At 40.1% G+C, this 25,374-nt stretch overlaps 1 protein-coding gene across 12 annotated transcripts in view; it reads right to left on the reverse strand.

The window, feature by feature from the left end:
* Positions 1 to 25,374, reverse strand: part of PCGF5 (polycomb group ring finger 5) — a 245,976-nt gene that overhangs the window by 106,326 nt on the left and 114,276 nt on the right. For 2 of the 12 annotated variants that reach the window (XM_077125474.1, XM_077125470.1), the window contains one exon: positions 16,155 to 16,284. The exons of 7 other annotated variants lie outside the window; for them this stretch is intronic. In XM_077125474.1, the coding sequence (XP_076981589.1) occupies positions 16,192 to 16,284 (93 nt within the window). In that variant the 3' untranslated portion in view covers positions 16,155 to 16,191. Of the gene's footprint in view, positions 1 to 10,823; positions 11,304 to 16,154; positions 16,285 to 20,010; positions 24,777 to 25,374 lie in introns of those variants that run through there. 3 more of the 12 variants (XM_077125476.1, XM_077125473.1, XM_077125471.1) reach the window with 2 other exon arrangements.

Consider the following 25,374-nt stretch of genomic DNA (forward strand, 5'->3'; position numbering starts at 1 on the left):
GCCCTTAAGTTCTCTGAGTAGATACCTAGCAATGGTATTGCTGGGACATGTGGCAATTCTATATTCAGCTTTTTGAGGAACCGCCAAACTGCCTTCCACAATGGTTGCACCATTTGACATTCCCACCAACAGTGGATAAGTGTGCCTCTTTCTCCACATCCTCTCCAGCACTGGTTATTTTCTGTTTTGTTGATAATGGCCATTCTGGTGGGTGTGAGATGATATCTCATTGTGGTTTTGATTTGCATTTCTCTAATGGCCAGGGACATTGAGCATCTCTTCATGTGCCTTTTGGCCATTTGTATTTCCTCTTCTGAGAAGTGTCTGTTCAAGTCTTTTTCCCATTTTGTAACTGGATTGGCTGTCTTTTTGTTGTTGAGTTGAACAATCTCTTTATAAATTCTGGATACTAGACCTTTATCTGATATGTCGTTTCCAAAAATTTTCTCCCATTGTGTAGGCTGTCTTTTTACTTTCTTGATGAAGTTCTTTGATGCACAAAAGTGTTTAATTTTGGGGAGCTCCCATTTATTTATTTCCTTCTTCAGTGCTCTTGCTTTAGGTGTAAGGTCCATAAAACCGCCTCCAATGATAAGATTTATAAGATATCTCCCAACATTTTCCTCTAACTGTTTTATGGTCTTAGACCTAATGTTTAGATCTTTGATCCATTTTGAGGTAACTTTTGTATAGGGTGTGAGATATGGGTCCTCTTTCATTCTTTTGCATATGGATATCCAGTTCTCTAAGCACCATTTATTGAAGAGACTGTTCTGTCCCAGGTGACTTGGCTTGACTGCCTTATCAAAGATCAAATGTCCATAGATGAGAGGGTCTATATCTGAGCACTCTATTCAATTCCATTGGTCAGAATATCTATCTTTATGCCAGTACCATGCTGTTTTGACCACTGTGGCTTCATAATATGCCTTAAAGTCAGGCAGCGTGAGACCTCCAGCTTCGTTTTTTTTCCTCAATATACTTTTAGCAATTCGGGGCACCCTGCCCTTCCAGATAAATTTGCTTATTGGTTTTTCTATTTCTGAAAAGTAAGTTGTTGGGATTTTGATTGGCATTGTGTTGAATCTGTACATCAATTTAGGTAGAATTGACATCTTAACTATATTTAGTCTTCCAATCCATGAACATGGTATGCCCTTCCATCTATTTAGGTCTTCTGTGATTTTTTTTTAACAGTTTCTTATAGTTTTCTTTGTATAGGTCTTTTGTTTCTTTAGTTAAATTTATTAAATATTTTATTCTTTTAGTTGCAATTATAAATAGAATTCGTTTCTTGATTTCCTCCTCAGCTTGTTCATTGCTAGTGTATACAAACACTACAGATTTTTGAATGTTGATCTTGTAATCTGCCACTTTGCTGTACTCATTCATTAACTCTAGTAGTTTTGCTATAGATTTTTCAGGGTTTTTGACATATAGTGTCATATCATCTGCAAACAGTGATAGTTTTACTTCTTCCTTTCCAATTTTGATGGCTTGTATTTCTTTTTCTTGTCTAATTGCTCTGGCTAGAACCTCCAACACGATGTTGCATAACAGTGGTGATAGTGGACATCCTTGTCTTGTTCCTGATCTTAGGGGGAAAGTTTTCAATTTTTCCCCATTGAGGATGATATTAGCTGTGGGATTTTCATATATTCCCTTTATCATTTTAAGGAAGTTCCCTTGTATTCCTATCCTTTGAAGTGTTTTCAACAGGAAAGGATGTTGAATCTTGTCAAATGCCTTCTCTGCATCAATTGAGATGATCATGTGATTTTTCTGCTTTGATTTGTTGATATGGTGTATTACATTAATTGATTTTCTTATGTTGAACTATCCTTGCATACCTGGGATGAATCCTACTTGGTCATGATGTATAATTCTTTTAATGTGTTGCTGGATTCGATTTGTTAGACTTTTGTTGAGGATTTTTGCATCTATATTCATTAGAGAGATTGGTCTGTAGTTTTCTTTTTTTGTAATATCTTTGCCTGGTTTTGGTATGAGGGTGATGTTGGCTTCACAGAATGAATTAGGTAGCTTTCCCTCCACTTCAATTTTTTTGAAGAGTTTGAGCAGGGTTGGTATTAATTCTTTCTGGAATGTTTGGTAGAATTCACATGTGAAGCCGTCTGGTCCTGGACTTTTCTTTTTGGGAAGCTTTTGAATGACTGATTCAATTTCTTTACTTGTGATTGGTTTGTTGAGGTCATCTATTTCTTCTTGAGTCAAAGTTGGTTCTTCATGCCTTTCTATGAACTTGTTCATTTCATCTACATTGTTGTATTTATTAGCATAAAGTTGTTCATAGAATCCTGTTATTACCTCCTGTATTTCTGTGAGGTCAGTAGTTATGTCTTCTCTTCCATCTCTGATCTTATTTATTTGCGTCCTCTCTCTTCTTCTTTTTGTCAATCTTGCTAAGGGCCCACCAATCTTATTGATTTTCTCATAGAACCAACTTCTGGTCTATTGATTTTCTCAATTGTCTTCATGTTCTCAATTCCATTTATTTCTGCTCTAATCTTTGTTATTTCTTTCCTTTTGCTTGCTTTGGGGTTAGTTTGCTATTTTTTCTCCAGTTCTTCCAAGTGGACAGTTAATTCCCGAATTTTTGCCCTTTCTTCTTTTTTGATATAGGCATTTAGGGCAATAAATTTCCCTCTTAGCACTGCCTTTGCTGCGTCCCATAGGTTTTGATATGTTGTGTTTTCATTTTCATTCGCCTCGAGATATTTACTAATTTCTCTTGTAATTTCTTCCTTGACCCACTGGTTGTTTAAGAGTGTGTGGTTGAGCCTCCACGTGTTTGTGAATTTTCTGGCACTCTGCCTATTATTGATTTCCAACTTCATTCCTTTATGATCTGAGAAAGTGTTGTGTATGATTTCAATCTTTTAAAATTTGTTGAGACTTGCTTTGTGACCTAGCATATGGTCTATCTTTGAGAATGATCCATGAGCACTTGAGAAAAAGGTGTATCCTGCTGTTGTGGGGTGTAATGTCCTTTAAATGTCTGTTAAGTCTAGCTCATTTATTGTAATATTCAAATTCTCTGTTTCTTTATTGATCCTCTGTCTAGATGTTCTGTCCATTGATGAGAGTGGGGAACTGAAGTCTCCAACTATTATGGTAGATGTGTCTATTTCCCTTTTCAGTATTTGCAGTGTATGCCTCACGTATTTTGGGGCATTCTGGTTCGGTGCATAAATATTTATGATTGTTATGTCTTCTTGCTTAATTGTTCCTTTTAATAGTATATAGTGTCCTTCTTTGTCTCTTTTAACTGTTTTACATTTGAAGTCTAATTTGTTGATATTAGTATAGTTACTCCTGCTCTTTTCTGGTTGTTATTTGCATGAAATATCTTTTCCCAACCTTTCACTTTCAACCTATGTTTATCTTTGGGTCTAAGATGTGTTTCCTGTAGACAGCATATAGAAGGATCCTGTTTCTTAATCCATTCTGCCAGTCTATGTCTTTTAATTGGGGAGTTCAGTCCATTAATATTTACTGTTATTACTGTTTGAGTAGTACTTTCCTCTACCATTTTGCCTTTTGTATTTTATATATCATATCTGATTTTCCTTCTTTCTACACTCTTCTCCACACCTCTATCTTCTGTGTTTTCATATCTGTCTCTAGTGCTCCCTTTAGTATTTCTTGCAGAGCTGGTCTCTTGGTCACAAATTCTCTCAGTGACTTTTTGTCTGAAAATGTTTTGATTTCTCCCTCATTTTTGAAGGACAATTTTGCTGGATATAGAATTCTTGGTTGGCAGCTTTTCTCTTTTAGTAATTTAAATATATCATCCCACTGTCTTCTCGCCTCCATGGTTTCTGCTGAGAAATCTACACACAGTCTTATTGGGTTTCCCTTGTATGTGATGGATTGCTTTTCTCTTGCTGCTTTCAAGATCCTCTGTTTCTCTTTGACCTCTGACATTCTGACTAGTAAGTGTCTTGGAGAACATCTATTTGGATTTATTCTCTTTGGGGTGCGCTGTACTTCTTGGATCTGTAATTTTAGGTCTTTCATAAGAGTTGGGAAATTTTCAGTGATAATTTCTTCCATTAGTTTTTCTCCTCCTTTTCCCTTCTCTTCTCCTTCCGGGACACCCACAACACGTATATTTGTGCGCTTCATATTATCATTCAATTCCCTGAGCCCGTGCTCATATTTTCCCATTCTTTTCCCTATAGTTTCTGTTTCTTTTTGGATTTCAGATGTTCCATCCTCCAGTTCACTAATCCTAACCTCTGTCTCTTGAAATCTACCATTGTAGGTTTCCATTTTTTTTTCATCGTTTCTACTGTATCTTTCATTCCCATAAGTTCTGTGATTTGTTTTTTCAGACTTTCCATTTGTTGTTTTGTTCATTCCTTGCCTTCTTCATGTCCTCCCTCAATTCATTATTTGGTTTTTGATGAGGTTTTCCATTTCTGTTCGTATATTCAGAATTAGTTGTCTCAGCTCCTGTATCTCATTTGAACTATTGTTTTGTTCCTTTGACTGGGCCATATCTTCAATTTTCCTGGTGTGATTTGTTATTTTTTGCTGGTGTCTAGACATTTAATTACCTTATTAGTGTATTCTGGAGATTGCTTTCACTTATCTTACCTAGGGTTTTCTTGCTAAATGAGTTTGTTGTCTATCTGCTCATTGACCTTCAGTTTAGCTTCTTCTGGGCCTCTAGCTTAAGTTTTGTTTAACAGAGGGTAATTTTTCAGTTCTTGTTTTCTTGTTTCTTGTCCTGCTTGTAAGGTGCCTTTTCCCTCTCCACCCTTAGGAGGGTCTACAAAGGTATTACAGACTCCAGCTGGGTTTTTCCGGACTAAGTTGGCCTCCTTTCGGGGGGAAAGAATCACCTGCATCAGTTTTCCCTGAGGGTGAGACCTAGTAGGTTGAAAGACTTTCCTGTGAAGTCTCTGGGCTCTGTTTTTCTTATCCTGCCCAGTATGTGGCACTTGTCTGTCTGCGCGTCCCACCAGCAAAAGATGTTGTGGCTCCTTTAACTTTAGAAGGCTCTCCCTGCTAGGGGCGTGGGGGAGACAGAGGAAAGGCTGTAGGCTGTTTTTTTTTATTTATTTATTTTTTATTTTTTTATTAACGGAAAGAAAAAAAAAAGAAATTAACACAACATTTAGAAATCATACCATTCTACATATGCACTCAGTAATTCTTAACATCATCACATAGATGCATGATCATTGTTTCTTAGTACATTTGCATCGGTTTAGAGGAACTAGCAACACAACAGAAAAAGATATAAAATGTTAATATAAAGAAAAGAAATAAAAGTAGTAATAATAGTAAACAACAACAACAACAAACAAACCAACAAGCAAACAAAAACAAAAAAAACCCTATAGCTCAGATGCAGCTTCATTCAGTATTTTAACATGATTACTTTACAATTAGGTATTATTGTGCTGTCCATTTTTGAGTTTTTGTATCTAGTCCTGTTGCACAGTCTGTATCCCTTCAGCTTCAATTACCCATTGTCTTACCCTGTTTCTAACTCCTGCTGAACTCTGTTACCAATGACATATTTCAAGCTTATTCTCGAATGTCCGTTCACATCAGTGGGACCATACAGTATTTGTCCTTTAGTTTTTGGCTGGATTCACTCAGCATAATATTCTCTAGGTCCATCCATGTTATTACATGGTTCATAAGTTTATCTTGTCTTAAAGCTGCATAATATTCCATCGTATGTATATACCACAGTTTGTTTAGCCACTCTTCTGTTGATGCACATTTTGGCTGTTTCCATCTCTTTGCAATTGTAAATAACGCTGCTATAAACATTGGTGTGCAAATGTCCGTTTGAGTTTTTGCCCTTAATTCCTTTGAGTAGATTCCCAGCAATGGTATTGCTGGGTCGTATGGCAATTCTATATTCAGCTTTTTGAGGAACCGCCAAACTGCCTTCCACAGTGGTTGCACCCTTTGACATTCCCACCAACAGTGGATAAGTGTGCCTCTTTCTCCGCATCCTCTCCAGCACTTGTCATTTTCTGTTTTGTTGATAATGGCCATTCTGGTGGGTGTGAGATGATATCTCATTGTGGTTTTGATTTGCATTTCTCTAATGGCCAGGGACATTGAGCATCTCTTCATGTGCCTCTTGGCCATCCGTATTTCTTCTTCTGGTAGGTGTCTGTTTAAGTCTTTTTCCCATTTTGTAATTGGGTTGGCTGTCTTTTTGTTGTTGAGTTGAACAATCTCTTTATAAATTCTGGATACTAGACCTTTATCTGATATGTCGTTCCCAAAAATTTTCTCCCATTGTGTAGGCTGTCTTTTTACTTTCTTGATGAAGTTCTTTGATGCACAAAAGTGTTTAATTTTGAGGAGTTCCCATTTATTTATTTCCTTCTTCAGTGTTCTTGCTTTAGGTTTAAGGTCCATAAAACCACCTCCAGTTGTAAGATCCATAAGATATCTCCCAACATTTTCCTGTAACTGTTTTATGGTCTTAGACCTAATGTTTAGATCTTTGATCCATTTTGAGTTAACTTTTGTATAGGGTGTGAGAGATGGGTCTTCTTTCATTCTTTTGCATATGGATATCCAGTTCTCTAGGCACCATTTATTGAAGAGACTGTTCTGTCCCAGGTGACTTGGCTTGACTGCCTTATCAAAGATCAAATGTCCATAGATGAGAGGGTCTATATCTGAGCACTCTATTCGATTCCATTGGTCGATATATCTATCTTTATGCCAATACCATGCTGTTTTGACCACTGTGGCTTCATAATATGCCTTAAAGTCAGGCAGCGTGAGACCTCCAGCTTCGTTTTTTTTCCTCAAGATGTTTTTAGCAATTCGGGGCACCCTGCCCTTCCAGATAAATTTGCTTATTGGTTTTTCTATTTCTGAAAAATAAGTTGTTGGGATTTTGATTGGTATTGCATTGAATCTGTAAATCAATTTAGGTAGGATTGACATCTTAACTATATTTAGTCTTCCAATCCATGAACACGGTATGCCCTTCCATCTATTTAGGTCTTCTGTGATTTCTTTTGACAGTTTTTTGTAGTTTCTTTATATAGGTTTTTTGTCTCTTTGGTTAAATTTATTCCTAGGTATTTTATTCTTTTAGTTGCGATTGTAAATGGGATTCGTTTCTTGATTTCCGCCTCAGCTTGTTCATTACTAGTGTATAGAAAAGCTACAGATTTTTGAATGTTGATCTTGTATGTAGGCTGGTTTTAATGGCTTCATATTGTGAAGTCCTGGGGTCTGAATTCCTTGAGAGAGGGATTCCACCTGAGTTGCCTTTCACCCCTCCCATGGGGAAGGTTCAGGCAGGAGACAGCCCTGAAAGCAGCCTGTTTCTGCGTATGCTTGGGGCTGTTGCAGCCTGTGTAATCCTGCCGCTGAATCCAGAGGCAGCCAAGCCTCTGTAGAAACAGCCACAGAAGGCTCCGTTTCATCCCCTTTCCTCTTTTTCAGTTAGCCTAATAGGTGACCTCCACCTTGACCAGGTTCGCCTGAGCTGAGGGCCTAATTTTAGTAGTCAGAATTTGTTTATTAATGCCACTATTGGTGTTTGGTTGGACTCAGTCTCTGCTACTGTTAGAGACTCTTTCCTTTCCCTCCAGGAAGCCGCCTGTGGGGGAGGGCGCCGGGCGTTGGCCGCTGCAGCTTGGGGAACTGCGCGCAGCTTGGGAAACTCACTGTTCCGGAGACTCGCAGCCGGTCCAGCTGGTCCAGACTGGGGTACGCTATGTGTCCGGTCACTGTCGTGGCTCTGGGACCTGTTCTGTACTGTTTCTGGTTATTTAGTAGTTGCTCTGGAGGACGAACTAAAACGCGCGCACATTACTAAGCCGCCATCTTGGCCCCTTCCCAGACATGTTCTTTTAATCCTAATCCAATGTTGTGGGAGCAGACCTATTATAGGATGGGAGCATGTGATTAGGTTGTTTCCATGGAGATGCGACATAGCCAGTTGTGGTTGTGACCTTTTGATTAGATGGAGATGTGACCCTGCCCATTCAAGGTGTATATTAATTAGTTTACCAGAGTCCTTAAAAGAGCCAACACAGGGAAATATTTTAGAGAAAGCTCAGACACACAGGGGATGCTTGGAGAACTGACACAGAAAGTCATTGGAATCAGAAGGTGGAGGCATCACAAGCCAGGTCAAGGGACCAGGAGATGCCAGTCACGTGCCTTTCAATGTGACAGACATCAGTTTTTCTTTGGAGTCAAGGTGTCTTTTTTTGGATCCCTTAGTCTGGACATTTTATGGTCTTAGAATTGTGAACTTGTAACGTAAGAAATCCCCTTTATAAAAGCCTATCCATTTCTGGTATATTGCATTCTGGCAGCTTTAGCAAACAGAAACTCAATAAGCAACAGTCAAATTCAAGCCACCAAACATGTATTGAATTCATCCACACATTGCACTGAATTTATTTATCATTCAATAAACATTCCTGGAGTGTCTGTTATATATCAGATACTGTGATTAGGCCTGGGAGATTCTGCATGAATTCAACAGACACTGTCAAACTCAACAACCTCACATGAGAGACAGCTGTTCATGAAATCCCACAGATAAAAAATTGCCACTGTGACATGATAAAAAGGAAAGGTACTTGATACCTACTACAGCCTCTAATGGTAGATAGATCCAGCTATGGAGGTCAAGAGTTTTTTCCCAAGAGGGGTTGCGTAAGTTAAGCTGGGAAGATATAGTTCTTTAGCTGATGATGCCTGAATTGAGATCCGAAGGATTTTAGAGTATAACTTATATAAAGGGTTGGGAAGAGAGGAAGACATGGGAAAAGCCTTAGTAATGGGGAGGAACATGACGAGGAACAAGAGTGAAAGAAGGGCAGGTGGGTCTGGATGGAATTTTTAGGTAACAACCAAACATGAAGCAAGGCTGGAGAGGCAGGCAGGGCCCCTGCTCTAGTTTGCTAGCTGCTGGAATGCAACACACCAGAAACAGATTGGCTTTTAATAAAAGGGGATTTATTTTGTTAGTTCTTCAGAGGAAAGGCAGCTAACTTTCCACTGAGGTTCTTTCTTACGTGGAAGGCATAGGATGGTCTCTGCTGGCGTTCTCTCCAGGCCTCTGTGTTCTGACAACTTTCTCCGGGGTGACTTCTCTCTGCATCTCCAAAGGCCTGGGCTGAACTGCGAGTGCTGAGATGAGGAATGCCAAGCTGCTTAGGTTGTGCTACATTGCGCTCTCTCATTTAAGCACCAGCCAATTAAGTCAAATGTCATTCATTGCAGCAGACACGCCTCCTAACCGACTGCAGATGTAATTAACAACGGATGAGGTTCACGTACCATTGGCTCATGTCCACAGCAACAGAACTAGGTGCCTTCACCTGGCCAAGTTGACAAATGAACTAACTACCACAGCCCCTAACATCAAGGTCCTCACAGGCCGTGTGAAGGATTCTGATTTATCCTGAGAGTAATGGGAAGCCATGAAAGAGTTCTAAGGAAGATAGACCTTAGATAGTCTCTAAGGGGACTGGATGACATACTCAGAACTGGAATTTAAAAAGATTGCTCTGGAAATAGTATGGGGTTAGGACATAAGGCCGGGAGGGGTGAGAGCCCATGCAGGTGGACCTGATAAAGGACTCTGGCAGCAATCCAGTTAAAAGAACATGGTAGATGAGATTAGGGTGGGCCACATCGAAGACTAGAAGTGGGCCACATCGAAGACATTCAGGAGGTAAACAGACAGCCTGGTGGTTTGGATGGAGAGTTAGGAGGAGGATCGTGTCAAGGACGACCCCAAGCTTTCGGCTATGTGGAAGTGGACGGATGGTGAAACCATTCACTGGGGTTCTAGAAAAAGATCACTTGGGGAGAGAAGACCTTAAGTTCTACTTTGGAATGTTTAGTTTGAGATATTTTTGAAAGAGTGCAGAAGATCTTTCGGTGGGCTGTTGGATATTTGGCTCAGGAGCTCAGAGGAGTGCTGGGGTTGAAGGAGAGAAATTTGCAGATCCTCTCCATAGACAGGGGTATTGAACCCTGGGCCTGGGTAAGATCACTCAGGGAAGAAAGTATGGGGTGAGAGTAGGGGAGAACCCAGGGCCAAGTGTGGGAGGACTGTCCACCCAGCAGAGGAGGCTAAGCCTCTGGAAACAGAGAAGATGGGGCCAGCAGAGCTGGGTCTAGGGGGAGGCAGGTGAGGTGCTGCGGGTGCAAACGTTGAGGAGGCTCACACCCAGGGCCTCACAAATCATTCCTCCAAGCTCCGGAGCCCCCTGGGCAGCAAACCTTGCCCCTTTTAAAGACGTATCAACTGAAACCCTTCTCAAAGAAAAACGGCCACCGAAACCTTTCTCAAAGCAGAACCGTGTCCTGCGGGGAGTGGAGAATAGGTGGACGACCACCTCATCTAGGTCTATCGTTACGTTACAGATTCTGCCATGCCCTCCTCTTTCTTCACTATGCAGACTGAGAAGTTCTCATTGCATGCATCCTCTCTCCTAAAGCAGCATCCATGCCAGCCTCACAAATTTGCTCATTTTATTTTTCCTTTTCTGAGAGAGGCTCCTCACTTCATCTGTCCCAAATAACCTCCTAGTATTTGAATTAGCTTGATAGGTCTCAGTAGCTGAGAAGTCTGTGGTAGGTATAGGCCTCTCTTTTTTCAGGATAGTGAATTCCTGGAAGAGTCTCTTGTATGAATGACCTAATGCCATGCCTGGCACATAGTAAGTGCACAATTGCAGCTTATTAGAAGCCATGGCAGTTAAGCATGTGGGTGCTGGATTCTGACAGACCTGCGTTCAAATCCCAGTTCTGACAGTCACTAGTTAATGACTTTTGGCAAATTACTTAACCTCTCTGAGCCACAGTTACCTCATCTGCAAAGTGAAGACCATTACAAAACCTCATCGAGTTATTGCAAGGACAAAATGAGATAATACAAGGGGTTTAGCACTGTGCCTGGCAGATATTAATCACCTAAGAACTGCAGCAGCAGCTTCTGCTGCTACTTGTTGTGATTACTATTTTCATTGGATTGTGTTGGGTTCTTCTGTTTTTTCCAAGAAACACTTGGATTCCAGGTTGGCAGTCTAATTTTCCCTAGGTCTGTGGGTAAGGAAGGCACTTAAGTCTAGAATAACCCGACTCCTTCCCAAGACTGCATTCTTCTCTGTGCTCCCCAGGTAGCCTGTTTATATCTGTATCACGGTTCCAAGTACACAGCTTTATATTTTACGTGTTCATGTCTGTCCACTTCACTGGTCACTGAGATCCTTGAAGCACCCAGCACCAGCAAAATATCTGGCACATGGTAGGAGCTAAGAAAAAAAAAAAGAATAAAAGGTTTATTGAAAACACAAAGGAATGATAGCTCATGACTTGTGAGCCTGAGCATTGAGACCCAGGCTGCAGCTGTGTAGATACAGCTAAAGCCTAGCTAAATTTGCTGGGCTTGGGGCAAGAGTACAAATGGAAGCCACAAAGCTCATGTACAAATATTTTATACGGAAAGCCACACCACAGCTATCTTCTGCTCTGACCCAGGAGTGAGCTCCAGAGGATAAAGGGGTGGCTGCTGCCTGTGAGCTCAAGAGGCTTCAAGGGTCTGCTGGTGCAGGCAGGGCGGAAGCAGGGCATGGGCCCTGGGTACCTGGCCCCACCGAATCTGGGACGGAAACTGATCTGTCAGACTCCCTAGGAGCCAGGTGCTCCCGAATCTACAACAGAGGAGAGGGAGGGTGAGCAGCTATTGGTCTGTCAGGACCCCCACCTGGGGTGATTTGGGGTATGCGACTTTGAATTAGCAGCATCCGCCTCCACTAGTTTCCCAGGGCAGAGGCCATGCTCTTTCATGCCCTATTCCCACCCTCCCACCCTCTCCTATTCTTAATTCCACATCATCTGGCCTTAGGTGCTCAACTGGGACAGCAAGCCCTTCTCCCCTAACTCCTGTTCACTCAGTTGGTTGTTGGATGTTCAAAAAAAGTTTCTTACCAGGTCAAAAAGGAAAAATATGTCACATTGTGGCACTAGTTGTATGCAGGGCCTCCTAAAGGGCAGGGCCCAAGATGGGGTATTCACTCTGTCTTTCTTCCCTTTTTCTTGAGTACTTCTCAGGGTTAATCCCTGTGCTAGGGGCCAGGCCACAGCACTGAACAACATGAAGTAGTCTGTGTGCTCAGGGAGCTTGCACACTAGCTGGGAAGACAGATACACAAGCAATTGCAACTGCAACGAGTGTTGCAGTTGTGAGGTACAGGGTGAAGTAACCAAAGCAGGACCAGAGAGGGAAAGTGACTTGCCCCAGGTCACACAGCTGCTGAGAGGCTGAGCTAGGAAGAAAACCCTCCCTGATCCAACTTCTGGATCCCTGCTTGCTCCCCCATCACAACACAGCTCAACCCAGAGCTCTAGGGCTGCCTTGGCTGAAAGCACCGAGTGGCCGCTCCAAGATACTCTTTAGTGAACATATCTTTAAGAACCCAAAAGAGACACCCTTCTTGGGCTGTTTCCATTTCTCTTCTTGGTCAGCCCAAGTGGGAAAACGACCCAGAACACCCTGCTCCTTCAGCAGCTGCCCACCTAACTGCTTCCATGTGGGGGGCTTGAGGAATAAAGGCATTTTGTTGCTAGTTGTAACAAGCAGCCTGGAACAGCTGGCACCGACTCTGCATTTTAGACCGGGACCAGCACTCTGCATTTCAGATCCCTGACACTGGGTTTGCTTATTCCCACTTCTCAGTCCCTGCATGAGTCACTCTGCTCTTGCTCGGAGTGCCTGTGACTCAGCAGCACTCTTGGACACACATGGCTCAGACAGAACTTCACTTTCTCCCTGTTCAGTTCCAGCCCTTGGCTCCCAGAAGGCAGCTGTTTTGAGAGTCCCACGGGGCTGGCGGCAGGCCCTTAGTCTGGACTGTATACCACAAGTCAGGGCACAGGAAGGTCTCTTTTCATCTGGTTTTGGCATCAGGGGTTATAATATGGCAGAAGAGCTATGAGTCGTCTTCCCTCTGGTCGAGGCGACCATGGAGAGAGCCATGCTTTCCTGGGGACCTGGGTGACCTGGTCACATTGGACATGGAGGTGGAAGAGAGGCAAGTGGAGGAATCTGCTCATACCTGGTGATGGCAAACTGCCCAAGGACTCTGGTTACTTGGTCAGCTGGGACTGTCCTTCACATTTTCAAAGAAACACTCCAGGAATTAAGTGTGTGTGTCTGTGTGTGAGTAGTTTATGAGAAAAGTTTCCATGGTGTGTGCTGTGCTCTGAACACCATCCCTCAAGGTGGTGAGGAAGGGGTGCTTCCCTTTCACCAAGCATCAGGGAGGTGGAGCCTCAACAGCACCCCTTCAAAGGCCTGCTATGGGTCACCTGCATTATGGGGGCACACTGCCTGGGGTCAACACCCACAGAGAAATCCAAAGGCAGGAGACTGTGGCTCTCAGCCTGAGGCATCACGCAGGGAGAGGCAGGTGGGCTTCTGCTCTCCGGGTAAGAAACATAGACCTGGTTTTGCCAGTGCGTCAATGTCGCCTGAATCTCTGGGGCCAGGAGAGAGGCCTGCAGTAGGAAAATCAGCTACGAGCTACACAAGATGGAAACCTGCATGAAGGTAAACCTCTACAGGAAGAGGTGGTGGGGTGTACCCCTGGAATAGAAGCAGAGGGTTACAGTAACAGCCCACTGGAATAAGGGCATGTGCTGTGGCAGGGTGAGTGGCAGCTCACCTTGAATGTTTGCAGAGAGGGAGCTTTTAATATCAGCCAGGCCTGGAGAGCTTGGCGTCAGCTTACAACCCATCCTGCGGCACTGTGGATCCCCTTTTTGCCCACCGTGCACAACCAGGAAGGGTAGGAAAAGGGCAGACAATGGCCACCCTCCATTTCTGGAAGGTAGGTGACCCTGTACTATGACCTGGCCAGGAGCGGGGGAAGAAGTGATATCTTGGAGTGAATACTGAAGCGTTGATTTAATCTACTGAACTGGACATTCTAATTTCTGAATTGAGATTGTGTTTTGTGATTTAAAGTGTGCTGAAAAGTCACAAGGCCTTCTGAAATTGCCATCCAGTCATCAAGGGACTGTGTGAGAGACATAAATAAACAGGTGTTTTCATTGCATTTCATGAGTTCTGCTGCCTTGATGTAGTTACATTAGTTTCCAATTTACCATTGAGGAGAAATTATGCAATTTACCCATCCTTTCAGTTAATCAGAGGTGGGATCAAAACTAGAATCCAGGGCTATACTACTCCAATGCCTGTGATAGGATAGGGGATGGGTCAGAACTACAGAGAAAGAGCAAGCAACAAGTGTGGGGGTGGGGGACTACTGAAGAAGTCCTCCCAGAAGAGGGGGCGGGGACTCGCTCTCAGCGGTGGGTAGGAGCTGAGCACGGGAGGTGCTTGGACAAGGCAGCCGGCTCCCAGGCCCTGGATGGGGTGAGTGGGGAAGGCATTTCAGGATGGTCTCTCTCACCTGCTCAAAATCCACCTCCCTTCTACAGCTCCTGCCACCTTTTCTTCCATCCCTTCCTTCCATCCTAAGGAAGCAGGGGGAGTTGGGTGTAGCTGCTCCTCTCCTGGTCTCTGTTGTCTTCCCATCCTCTTGGTCTGAATTTTCCTCCCACCCCTTCTAGATTTTCACCCCTGACCTAATAACTTAGGGTACACTGAATTTAGACATATTGGGGCTGGAGCAGGGGGTGGAATGTGCAAAGAAACCTACCTTTCTCCTTCACCACTTACTTTCATCTTGAGTACCACTGACGATGGTCTGGGACCCTTTTGTTTTTCTTACCTAAACTTCTGAACTAAGCATTTCACCTCTTTCCTTTTTTCTATTCTACCCCCTACCTTTCATAATCTATCCTCCACAAAGCATCCAGAGTGATAATTCAAAAGTATAAATAAGATGATGTCAATCCCTTGCTTTAAATTCCCCAGTGGCTTCCTATTGTGATCAGAATAAAACGCACGTTTTTAAATATGGCCTCAGAGTCTACATGGCCTCTGCTTACTTCTCCTGAGTCCTCTCCCATCCCTCTTGTCCTCGTCATTCCACTATAGCCATGCTGGTTTTCTGCAGTTACTCGACTGCACCGAGCTCTTTATTGCTATTTCTTTCTGAGGACTGCCCTTGCTCCTGCTCTTTGCCTGGCTGGCTCCAGCTCATCTCTCAGGTCTCAATCTAACCATCACCTTTCCAGAAAGGTTTGGACCTCCCATCTTTCTCATAGTATTTATTTTCTTCAGAACCCTGACCACTCGTTATGTATTTATCGTCTTTGTTTAATATCTGTTACTCCCAATGACCCACCCCCATCCTAGAAAGGTGACACTGGGGTAAAGGTGGAATCTGAGTAGCTCACTGCCACATTCCCAGAGCCTAGCACAGAGCCTGGTACCTAGTGGGTGCTCAAAAATATGTGCTGACCGTGTGAAAGAAGTACATGGTGTCTTCTTAGGCACACCCTGGCCTCCAAGTGTTTATCCTCTATGCTCTCTGTCCTGGAGTGGGCAGGTAGGCCTGAGAGCAGTCTCCTCCAGAGGTCTCAGGCCCCAGACCCAAAAGCCAGCACCCCAGAGAACAGGACCACCCTTAGAATCAGTGAAGATCTAAATACACCCCTGGTGATTGTTTGCAAGTTATTTAGCTTTGCTTTCACATCATTAAGATTGGGCTATACCCGCTTATAGATCTGTTCAGGTGATTACATGGGAGTAGAGGGGAGGGGGAGACATTGGTAAAGTACCTGCTATGTGCCGGGTCCTGTGCTAGGTGCTTTATTATTAACACATTCAGTGGGGACACGTTTTAGGGGCTACCATGCTATTGGAATAGTTCTAGTGAGGCATGACTTGATTTACTTGGCAGCATTTTAGCTCTAAAGCAAGTCAAAGACAGGACATTAATGTAACTAAGATCGGCAGACAATAAGATACGAGATTGAAATAGCTGTGCTGTCCTTTACTGTTTCCTCTAATATTGCTCTGAGTATTTAATCTGGCATTTAGTTCCTCCACAAACCTATGGGATAAGTATTATAAATCCTGCTTTACCCATGGGGAAACTGAAGCTCAGTGAGGTGAATTAATTGCTCAGTTATACAATACACTGACTCTATGTTTGAATCCAGATCTGTTGGATGCCATTTGGTTTTCTTACCCTTTGAGAGAGGCTACTGTGCTGGTCCTGGACCTCATCAGGAAGAGTCTAGCTGGAGGGTGGTGGCATCTATTGAAGGATACGTTTGGTTACTTCTCAGAGGTGCTCTCTGCTGTTCCATTCTTCTACTCTGTGTAACATGAGAAGTGAAAGGAAATCTGGTCTGTGGAGGGAAGTAGGAGCATAGCAGGAGGGCTGCCTGGGGTAAGGCAGAGGGAGACCAAAAGGAAAGAAGGATTGGACCTGGAAGAGAAGGAAAACAGGGACAAAGAATCAGAGAATGAGGTAAAGATAAAGTATTCAGTGTACATGAAATGACAGAAAGGAATGGGCAACAGAGATAAGGAGAAAAAAGCAGGGGAAAAAATGGATGAGGAAAGGAAGGGAGAATGTTAGCAGTGGTTGAGAATAGAGAGTGGGTAAAGAAAAGAGACACGGGAATAGAAAAGTAATGTTTAAGCGCAAGGCAGAGAAGAAAAAGGGGAGAAAACTCAAGAGGGAAAATAAAACGCAAGAAGAAAGGAGATGATGACAAAGCTGGAAAATACACATACACACAGAGGAAATAGTAGAGAGAAAAGAAGAATGGCTCCTGTTTCTTTTTTAAGAGTCAGGACGGATTTGCACTGCCTTATCCACCCTATTTTGCTTCTACCTCCTTCCCCTGGCAACCACTGCCAAGTTGTGAGCTGGCCATCTAGAGCTGGGGGTGGAGGAGGGCACGCGCTGCCCTGGGTGGTAAGCTGTTTGGCCTTCTTGGATCTGTGTGCCAAGCCATGTCCAGGATGAACGCACTGACTTTGCTCCCAATATATCTCAGGACCTGAGGGCTTGCTTGAGATAATTTGGGGGGGGGGGGGGAGAAAAGGGAGGGAGAGAAAAGGAGAAAAGAGAGGGAAAAGGAGAGGCCTGCTGCGAACTCCTAAGACACCCCCATGTGAGCAATGACTGGGAGAAGATCACTGGGGAAACACGACTACTGTGCCAGAGCCAAGGCTCTGAATGGGATGCATTTACTTCTTCACCCATTTATACAAGTATTTACTGGTGTTACATGATGCCGGGGATGGGGTAGGAAAAGAATGACAGTTTCTACCCTCATAGAGTTTAAGGGCCAATAGTGAAGAGGAAAGCTCGTTTGAAAGGTGAACTAAGTAGTGCCCCTGAAAGCTTGTAAATCTGATGATTTATCACTCACCATCTTGTTTACCTTGGTAGATATTGCCTCATGCAATCTGCTCCCTTTCTTAAAGGTGCTATTTGCCCCTGGACCAGGGGTTCTACTCGCACCCTTGGTTTCAAGCACGTCCACAGACTAATGATCATGCAAGCCAATCCTTAGCTTGTCACCTCATTTGTGTCTCACCAAAGCGGTGTGACTAAGGACTTGCTCCAACGGCTCACACTTTCTGAAAGGGCTTACTCTGTGAGAGAAATTGCTGTCAACCCAAAGGAGTGAATCTTTAGTATTGGAACTTCAGTTAACAGAAGCAGGCAGTCTATTTCTTAAGTGGAGAAATGCCCACCTGGCATTTTGAACCTTTCAAATACCATACAAAAGTCCTGAAGGTAAGAGATGGCACCAGTATGGGTAAAGGAGACTTGGGAGAAATTGCAGAAGGCCTTTGTCAGCATCCCTCAATGGCCTTCTGAAATCTGGTTTCTTTCACTAAGGTTTTACTGGTGCCAGTTACTTTACAAATGTATGTATGAGAGTGGGAATACTACTGTGACTGCCAACATCCCTCTCAAAGCTCAAAATTTAACAGGAGGACAAGTATACGTCAGTTACTGTGGTTGCCATATAAGAGCTAAGTATTTTACAGAAGAGGGAGAAAGTTTGGATAAGCTGCGTAAGGTGAAGGGATCTGAACTGAGCTTTGTAGAATAAGCAAGGCTTTGTGAGGACGAGCAAGGCTTTGACGGGAGCTGGTGGTGATGACTCTGGTGAAGCTACTGCTCCTTTCTGGGCATGATTCTCCATTCGACAGTTAGGGTAGCAATCCTTGCATCCCGAATCCCATGACAGGAGTTTGGGTGTCAAATAGGACTCCAGATGGCTTCCAGAAAATACTGTCCTGCAAATTGTCTGGCTACATAAAAAGCAGAGTCTGGCACTACAGATTTTCAGTTCTAGGTGGAATGTAATACTCCTCTCTACCTGCTGAGTTCTGACCAATGACATGTGCTGAATGAAGGTAACATGTGGTACTTTGTCAGCATTTTCCATACACAATCCTTAACAATCTTCCCAATTCTGCAGCAGCTGTGAAGAGGGTGAAGCTAAAAGATGGAAGGAAGCAAATCCTGTTCAGAGGAAAAACTGCTTTTCATATCTCACTAAACAATTTGGGTTTCCAAACACCTCCATGATACCACTAGCATAGGTCAAAGTTTTAGGAATCAAAGTAACAATGGGGCAGACATAGGGGTTTCGCACTCTTCTTCCTCCTTAGGCTAAAAGCATCCTTAGTCTTGCTTTTAGCCTAAATAGAATTCCTGAGGCAAAAGTGTACATGGAAGGTTTTAATAAAACAAAGTTATCTAATCAGCTGAAAGAAGCAGTTTTTCTTGTAATCTATTTGGCCTTTCTGTGATTCTCAATTACTTTCAAAAGGTTCTTTGGATTTGGTTCATCTAATGAAATAAATTCTTCTAAAGCACATGTGCGTGTGTGTATACATGTTAAGTATTACTTGAGGGGCAGTCTGACATCTTAAAACTAAACAGCTGAAGAATCTTTAGAAAATATTTGTCATCTAAAATACTCAAATTTCAATAAAATTTGTTACAGGTATAGTATTTAAAGGAGACATTTGAAGGGTTGTTACAATCTACAACTACTAATATTAAAGATGACAAACAACAATAAATTATGCAATCAAATTTTTAATAACAAAGATCTATTTTTTTAACATGGTCAAATATACTTGGCTAAGTTCAGATTTAGGAAAAAAAATGCATCTAGCCCAACAGTACAACCATACAGCTTTGTACAGAACATTCCATAGATCAACAGAAAATACATTTGAGCACAAAAATAAAAAATATTTAAAGAGAATCTCTAAGCAGCATTTTATTTCTGCAAAACAGACATATATCTTATACTGATTAAATATCTACAAGTGCTTTTCCTTTACAAAAATACATATATTCTTAATAGACTAAGTCATTAACAATGACCTGGTAATTCTTTCACTTCAATTTGAATGATTTATAAGCTAAATCTTACAACCACAAAAAGGTTTTTATCTGTATTAAGATGTTACCACTTTTGACAAAAAGCTTAAAATATTTTATATTTTAAAAGAAAATTAGCAACATAACTTTACGATATATTCTATGATACTTGTATTTATTTTGAGGGCTACTATATTAAAAACTGATGATCACTGTTGTGTTGACCAGATGCAGGAAAGCAGCAGAACACTGGTACTCTCCCCCCACAAGCTCTTGTCTTGGACCACAGCTTCATAAGGACACTTAGGCCCCCACCCCCATTCTAAAAAATACAAAAGAAAACCGACCCCAAACAATTTTAGGCTGATCCCATTATGTTTTTAACGTATAGAACTCCTGCTTCGGTGGACTGATGATGCGATATGTGTGAATAAATAATTTAATCTGTTTACTATCTCTCTACTACCCAGACATATTTCATCTTCATCTATACTAGATTAGTTTCTTACTCCATGAAGCTCTATAAAGAAGGAAGAAAACTAGACAGACCCTGTATTTAACAATATCTGTTTTCACTTGATCCTAGATTTAAAGATGATTAAAATGAAAAAGCATTTCTGAGAAATCAGTCTGTTTTGAATCTTAGAAAAAGGGGCATAACAAGCAGACAGACACATTTTATGAGCATTTAAAATAATAATAATTTAAAGTTTAATTTTATAACTTTCTGAAAAGGAAGTGCTCAGTTGTTTTAATAGTCTATTTGAAAATACAGTAAGTCCAGCAAGTAAACACAACTATTTGTGAAAACTACATTACACCAGGTAGAGAACCACTTTTAAATTGTTGGGAAAATGCCATTGATTTAAGAAAAACAAAATTATAAAAACCCTGTAACGCTTATTTAATTACATTTCTATGAACTTTCAATATGATATCTTCTACTGAACAAAGTATATCAAGTAAATCCAGAAATAGTAGGTAATTTTGTGCTTTGAAAGGATTTGAGTCTGCAATGTATTTAATATTTTTCAACATTTTATAAACCAGATCTAGCAGACATTTTTATATTCCTTAGAGCTCCTCAAATTATTGGGATATATATATCTTAAAATGAAAAGAGCATTTCAATAGCATTCCAAGCATTGCAGTTACAATTATGGCAAACATTAATTTCTGAAATTCCTACAATCAACATCTTACTGGTATTAAGCTTAATCTACTAGAACATTCATTATGATAAACCAGAGCATGGAATAAGATGTGCATCCTTATTTTTATCCTATTCAAGAAGGTTTACCTAGGGGGCTTTCAGAATGATTTCATAAATGAGCTTCTCCCTTTAAGGTGGCCCAAAGCATGGACTTCCAAGGAGAACGGTCTAAGGAGAGTTTACAACTCCCTCTTAATGTATATACTGCTCTTGGTTTGTGACCCATTTTGCCAAATTTTAACAATAAAGCAATTTCTGAGAAACAAGACAGAGTTGTTTATTAAGGAAAAAATCAAAACCCTGACCCTTATAAAATTTTTGCTTTTGAATACAGAAAAAGCACTTGCGTAAGTCCAATAGAACATGCTATTTTTTTATAAAAGTAAGCATATCAACATTTTTACCAAAGTGTTTCTTTAATAAGATTTTTCAGATCACTAAGACCCCAGGAACTAAATAAATACCATTTTATTTTATACTGCCTCCAGAGAATAAAATGCTTCTCAAATTAAAATCTAAAATCTCAAATTTCAGTTTTCTTTTCAAAATATAAATTTCTCTGGCTTATTATCTAAGAGGAGGTTATTTGTTAAGTTTCTCTTTCTCATCGTCAGGCTTCCTAATATCTGTCTCATGGTGCTGAAATACACTGAACATATGTGAAAGGAAGTATGCTCTGATTATTGCAAGAAAACTGCATTTGACTGATCTTACCAAGAAAATTAAGTTAGAGCCTTTTTGGTGAATATTTTAGCAATCAATCAAGGTTATTGCTTAACTATATAAAATTAAATTGCAATCTAAAAATTTCCAACCCCCTGTTAAAATTGTTCTTCCAACATGGTTAATAATGAACAGTAAAGTGTCTTTGGCGATATCTATTTATTTTTATGTAAGTCTTTCAAAAAGAGATTACTGTAACTTATGAGTGCCTATTTAGGTATGAAACCATACAAAAGAGACAGGTACAGAAAACTCAATTTCTGCAGTAAATCTAAAACAAAAATGCACTTTAGCAATGAGGCACTTTCTCTTAAATATTTTCAATAAAGCTAAACAGTTCACAATATTAACAACACACCTAGCTTTTTCTCAAAGATTCCGTTTAAATTTAGGTTACATTTTAATGTATATAGTTGAGCATACTCATTACATTTATAAAATGTGGAACATTAGTATGGGATAGATTTTCAATGAATAATAACACTTTTTAAAAAGTAGTTAAAAGACATTACCCTAGTTATTGCACCCAGACTGAATGACTGAATATTACCTCATCAATAAACTTTTCAGTTTATTTTTTTAACTTCTAAAACGTTTCTTGTTAAATCTAAAGAAAAGGCCATATTCTGATTTTCCTATTAACTGATGTGATTATTTCAATTAAAGTGATGTCTATTAACCATATGCATTCATTGTCCAAGGTTCCTTGACTCTTTTACAACTATGATTTCTAAGGCAGATAAAAACTGATTACGGAACTTTTTACAGAGTCAAGTTCTTTCAGTTTATTGCTTAAGAAACAACAGGTTAAAGGAAAAGTTTAATTTTTTCTCTGATTTTAAAGACTCAGATGATTATTCCTGTAGGTTATTTATATAGTATGTCTTATCAGCACCCTAAATATATAAAGCTAACCACAAAAGTTGCCTGTACATACCTTTCCTATACCTGGTTTCTTGCAAATTCTAAAACCTGACTTAGGGGATAAGTAACTACTGAGGAATTAGAATATAAATAGACAAAAAAGAAGTCCATACTTGGAAAGTCATAGTTGAATATACCAAAGAGGTCAGTCAAAGCAGTTCTGTACTGAATCACTCAGGACCAATATATATTGTGTACCCTTCCCCAAATGACAACTAATGTTCTTTATGGTTTCCACGCGTTTTGGCACATATTCCATTGCATTGCAATAAAAATATTAACACATTAGCAATAAATAAGGAATTTTATATAAAAGTGTTCTCAATTCCATAATTGTTTCCTATATATTTCCTTGGTAAATAATGAAACTAAGTATGCTCAGACAACTGGCCAATTTTAAAGAAGCCATATATATAAAACTCATTTAAGGCCACATGTTTTTGGCTGGGAATTAAAAAACATCTAAGTCTTATTTGTGGTTTTTAAAATGCACTCATTCATTTTGAGTTAAATTAACTTCATATGTAAAACACCATTTTAATCACTGACCTAGATGTATGAATTTATAATAAATTTTCTCATTTCTTAGGGATATCAGGGAACAGTTTCACAGCATAGACAATAATTTCTGTAGCTGGATAGTAAATTCAGCTTTTGGTTAAGAGAGGAGGTCTGTTCTAATAACCAGTCAAATTAAAGAAAATTTACTTTTAAATTTTGCTTGGGAGTCCTTCCAAGAACAAATACGATCTGACTAAAATGAAGTTAAGAAAGTAGTGCCATAACCTTTTTCACAAAAGTCAGAACAACAACAGCTACAACAGAAAACTTTAAAATAGACATTTTGAGTTGAACAAAGGAAATTATGAAAAGATAGTTATTATGAAGTTTCAGCCTTTTATACTGTGAAATGCATTAAGATTTTAGCTGTATTTTCTGTTTTTTAGAGCTGTTCAATGTTTTATTTCTAAGAACTATTTTGAGATTCAGAAGGCATTATGTTGTGATGCATTTTACTGGAAATTGTAATGTATCTATACTGTGTATACAGTTAAAAAAACAAAACTACTTGTGTAACACACACGTTGTGTCAGATTTCTAAAACATATATTCTTCCTAACTTCCAAGATTTTTTCCTAAGTTTTAGAGGCTAACTTGTTTATTTCAGAGCAACTGATAAAACAATTTCCAAAGAAGTTATTTTAAAACAGTTGCAAACTTTAAAAGGTTTAGAATAAAGTTCTCTATAATTTAAGGTAACAAGACTTTCGTTGACTTGCAAACTAATCTCAAAATGAATGGAAGACTTAACAAAATGGCAAAAATCAAGGACATTATCACAGCTCTGACCTTAATGAACTCGTATATAAACAACAATAATCCCATTTCCCCCTGATTACTACAGGATCTAAAATGAAATGTCCTCAAACCATTGATTTTGGTTAGTATATTCATCTACTATACTGCACGTACTCGATTTTATGCATTTGGTTTGGAAATGTGATAGTTAACTAACAATTTTAATCCACATCTGCTTTGAGACTTGAAATCCGTAAAAAAGCTAATGCTACCTGCTCTAAAAATCCTAATATTTAAAATCATCATAACCCTCTGCATGCCACAATGACACACACCTAAGGCCAACTTAAAAAGAAAAACAACAGACTTATTAAATGAGAACAGCAACATAATGATACATACATAAAATGAGCTATACAATGAATTTTCATGAAGCAGCACCCACTTGTCATAAGGCATTATGAAAGAAGATTAATCTTTCTTACACATTAATCTTACCAGCAGTAAATATGATCAGCTGCCAACTGTTTGAATGGTTGTGAATTTTACTTCAATTCTCCAAGAAGTCACATACAATTTCAGTCTGGAGGGCTAACAGGCCTTCCTTGTGCAATTGGTAGACTAGACAGACAACTTAAAATGTCTATACGTATGATGTACTCTAATGTTAAAGAATAATTGGAATTCTTAGTAAAAGGACTTGCACACTCAAGAGTGAACTATTTTGTACACAAAAAGCTTACCAAGAACAAGACTGTGGCTCAAAAATCACTTTTCTAAATATATTTCCCATACAAAATAATTTCAAGATATAATTATTAATTTCTTGTACAGTACTCTAAACAAGAATTGATAAAATTTAAGTATGTGAAAACTGCAACACCACAAAGATTGAGCCATTTTACTAGTGTAATAAAACATTAGAACAATCTTGGAACAGGCAAGCAAAATATTCAGAAGGCTGAATCATGGCTGTGCAACTAACTGATTTCAGCTAAGACTTGCACACTGTGAGACAGCACAAATGCAGACAGGTCAGTAGCAGAATGGCACTTGGTTTGTTCTGAATAGAAACAACATAGATGCAACTGACAATTTAGAGACAGACAATGGCCTTATTTGCATGCTGAAAATCTGGTTGTGTCCCTCTAGTCAACACATCGTTCATTGTGCAATCTGTCGATGAGTAAACAAATAGTGCAGGATTCATCTCAGTGGGATCTAGGCCCCTTGGTCTAACCGAAATCAATTCTTGGTCGGTACTGCAATACCATGGGATATGACTATAAAATAAAAACAGATGACAGATAAGACTGTGTGGATTCAAAAAAACAATACAGTCAATATAAGCAAGATTTTAAGAATTTAGGGTTATAATTTACAATATTTCCTGGTACTAGTGATTAAGACTGTACTTACCATTAAAACTTTTTTTGGGGGGGGAGGGGGAAGGGACTGTCATTATTTTTCTAGAATTGGTCAAATTTTCTGTAATATGCAGCAGAGGTTAAACTCAAGGGCTTGCAGATGTCATCCAGGTCCCAAATACAAATTCTTCTAGAGCAATTCTTAGAGAGAGACAGGGTCTGTGGAATACTGACAACTACAGGCCCTGCTTAAGAGACTGAACTATTAACACTGCCTGGGTCAAATAAGACCTGTCCACAGGCTGGATTCCATCAGAGCTGCTGCTGGTGAGAGCTGACTGAGCTACAAATTATCAAAGAAATCTCCTATTAACAATCTATGAAATAGAGGTAGTTTTTACAAACCACATTTTATAAAGTTTGACACTTTCTTTTTAGCATTTAAAATTTATCTTAACTGTCTTTTTAAAATGTTGAAAAACAAGTGGATTGTTGTTAAATGAAACATTTAGGT

The sequence above is a fragment of the Tamandua tetradactyla genome, chromosome 13 (assembly GCF_023851605.1).
Source record: "Tamandua tetradactyla isolate mTamTet1 chromosome 13, mTamTet1.pri, whole genome shotgun sequence".
Classification (NCBI taxonomy): domain Eukaryota; kingdom Metazoa; phylum Chordata; class Mammalia; order Pilosa; family Myrmecophagidae; genus Tamandua; species Tamandua tetradactyla.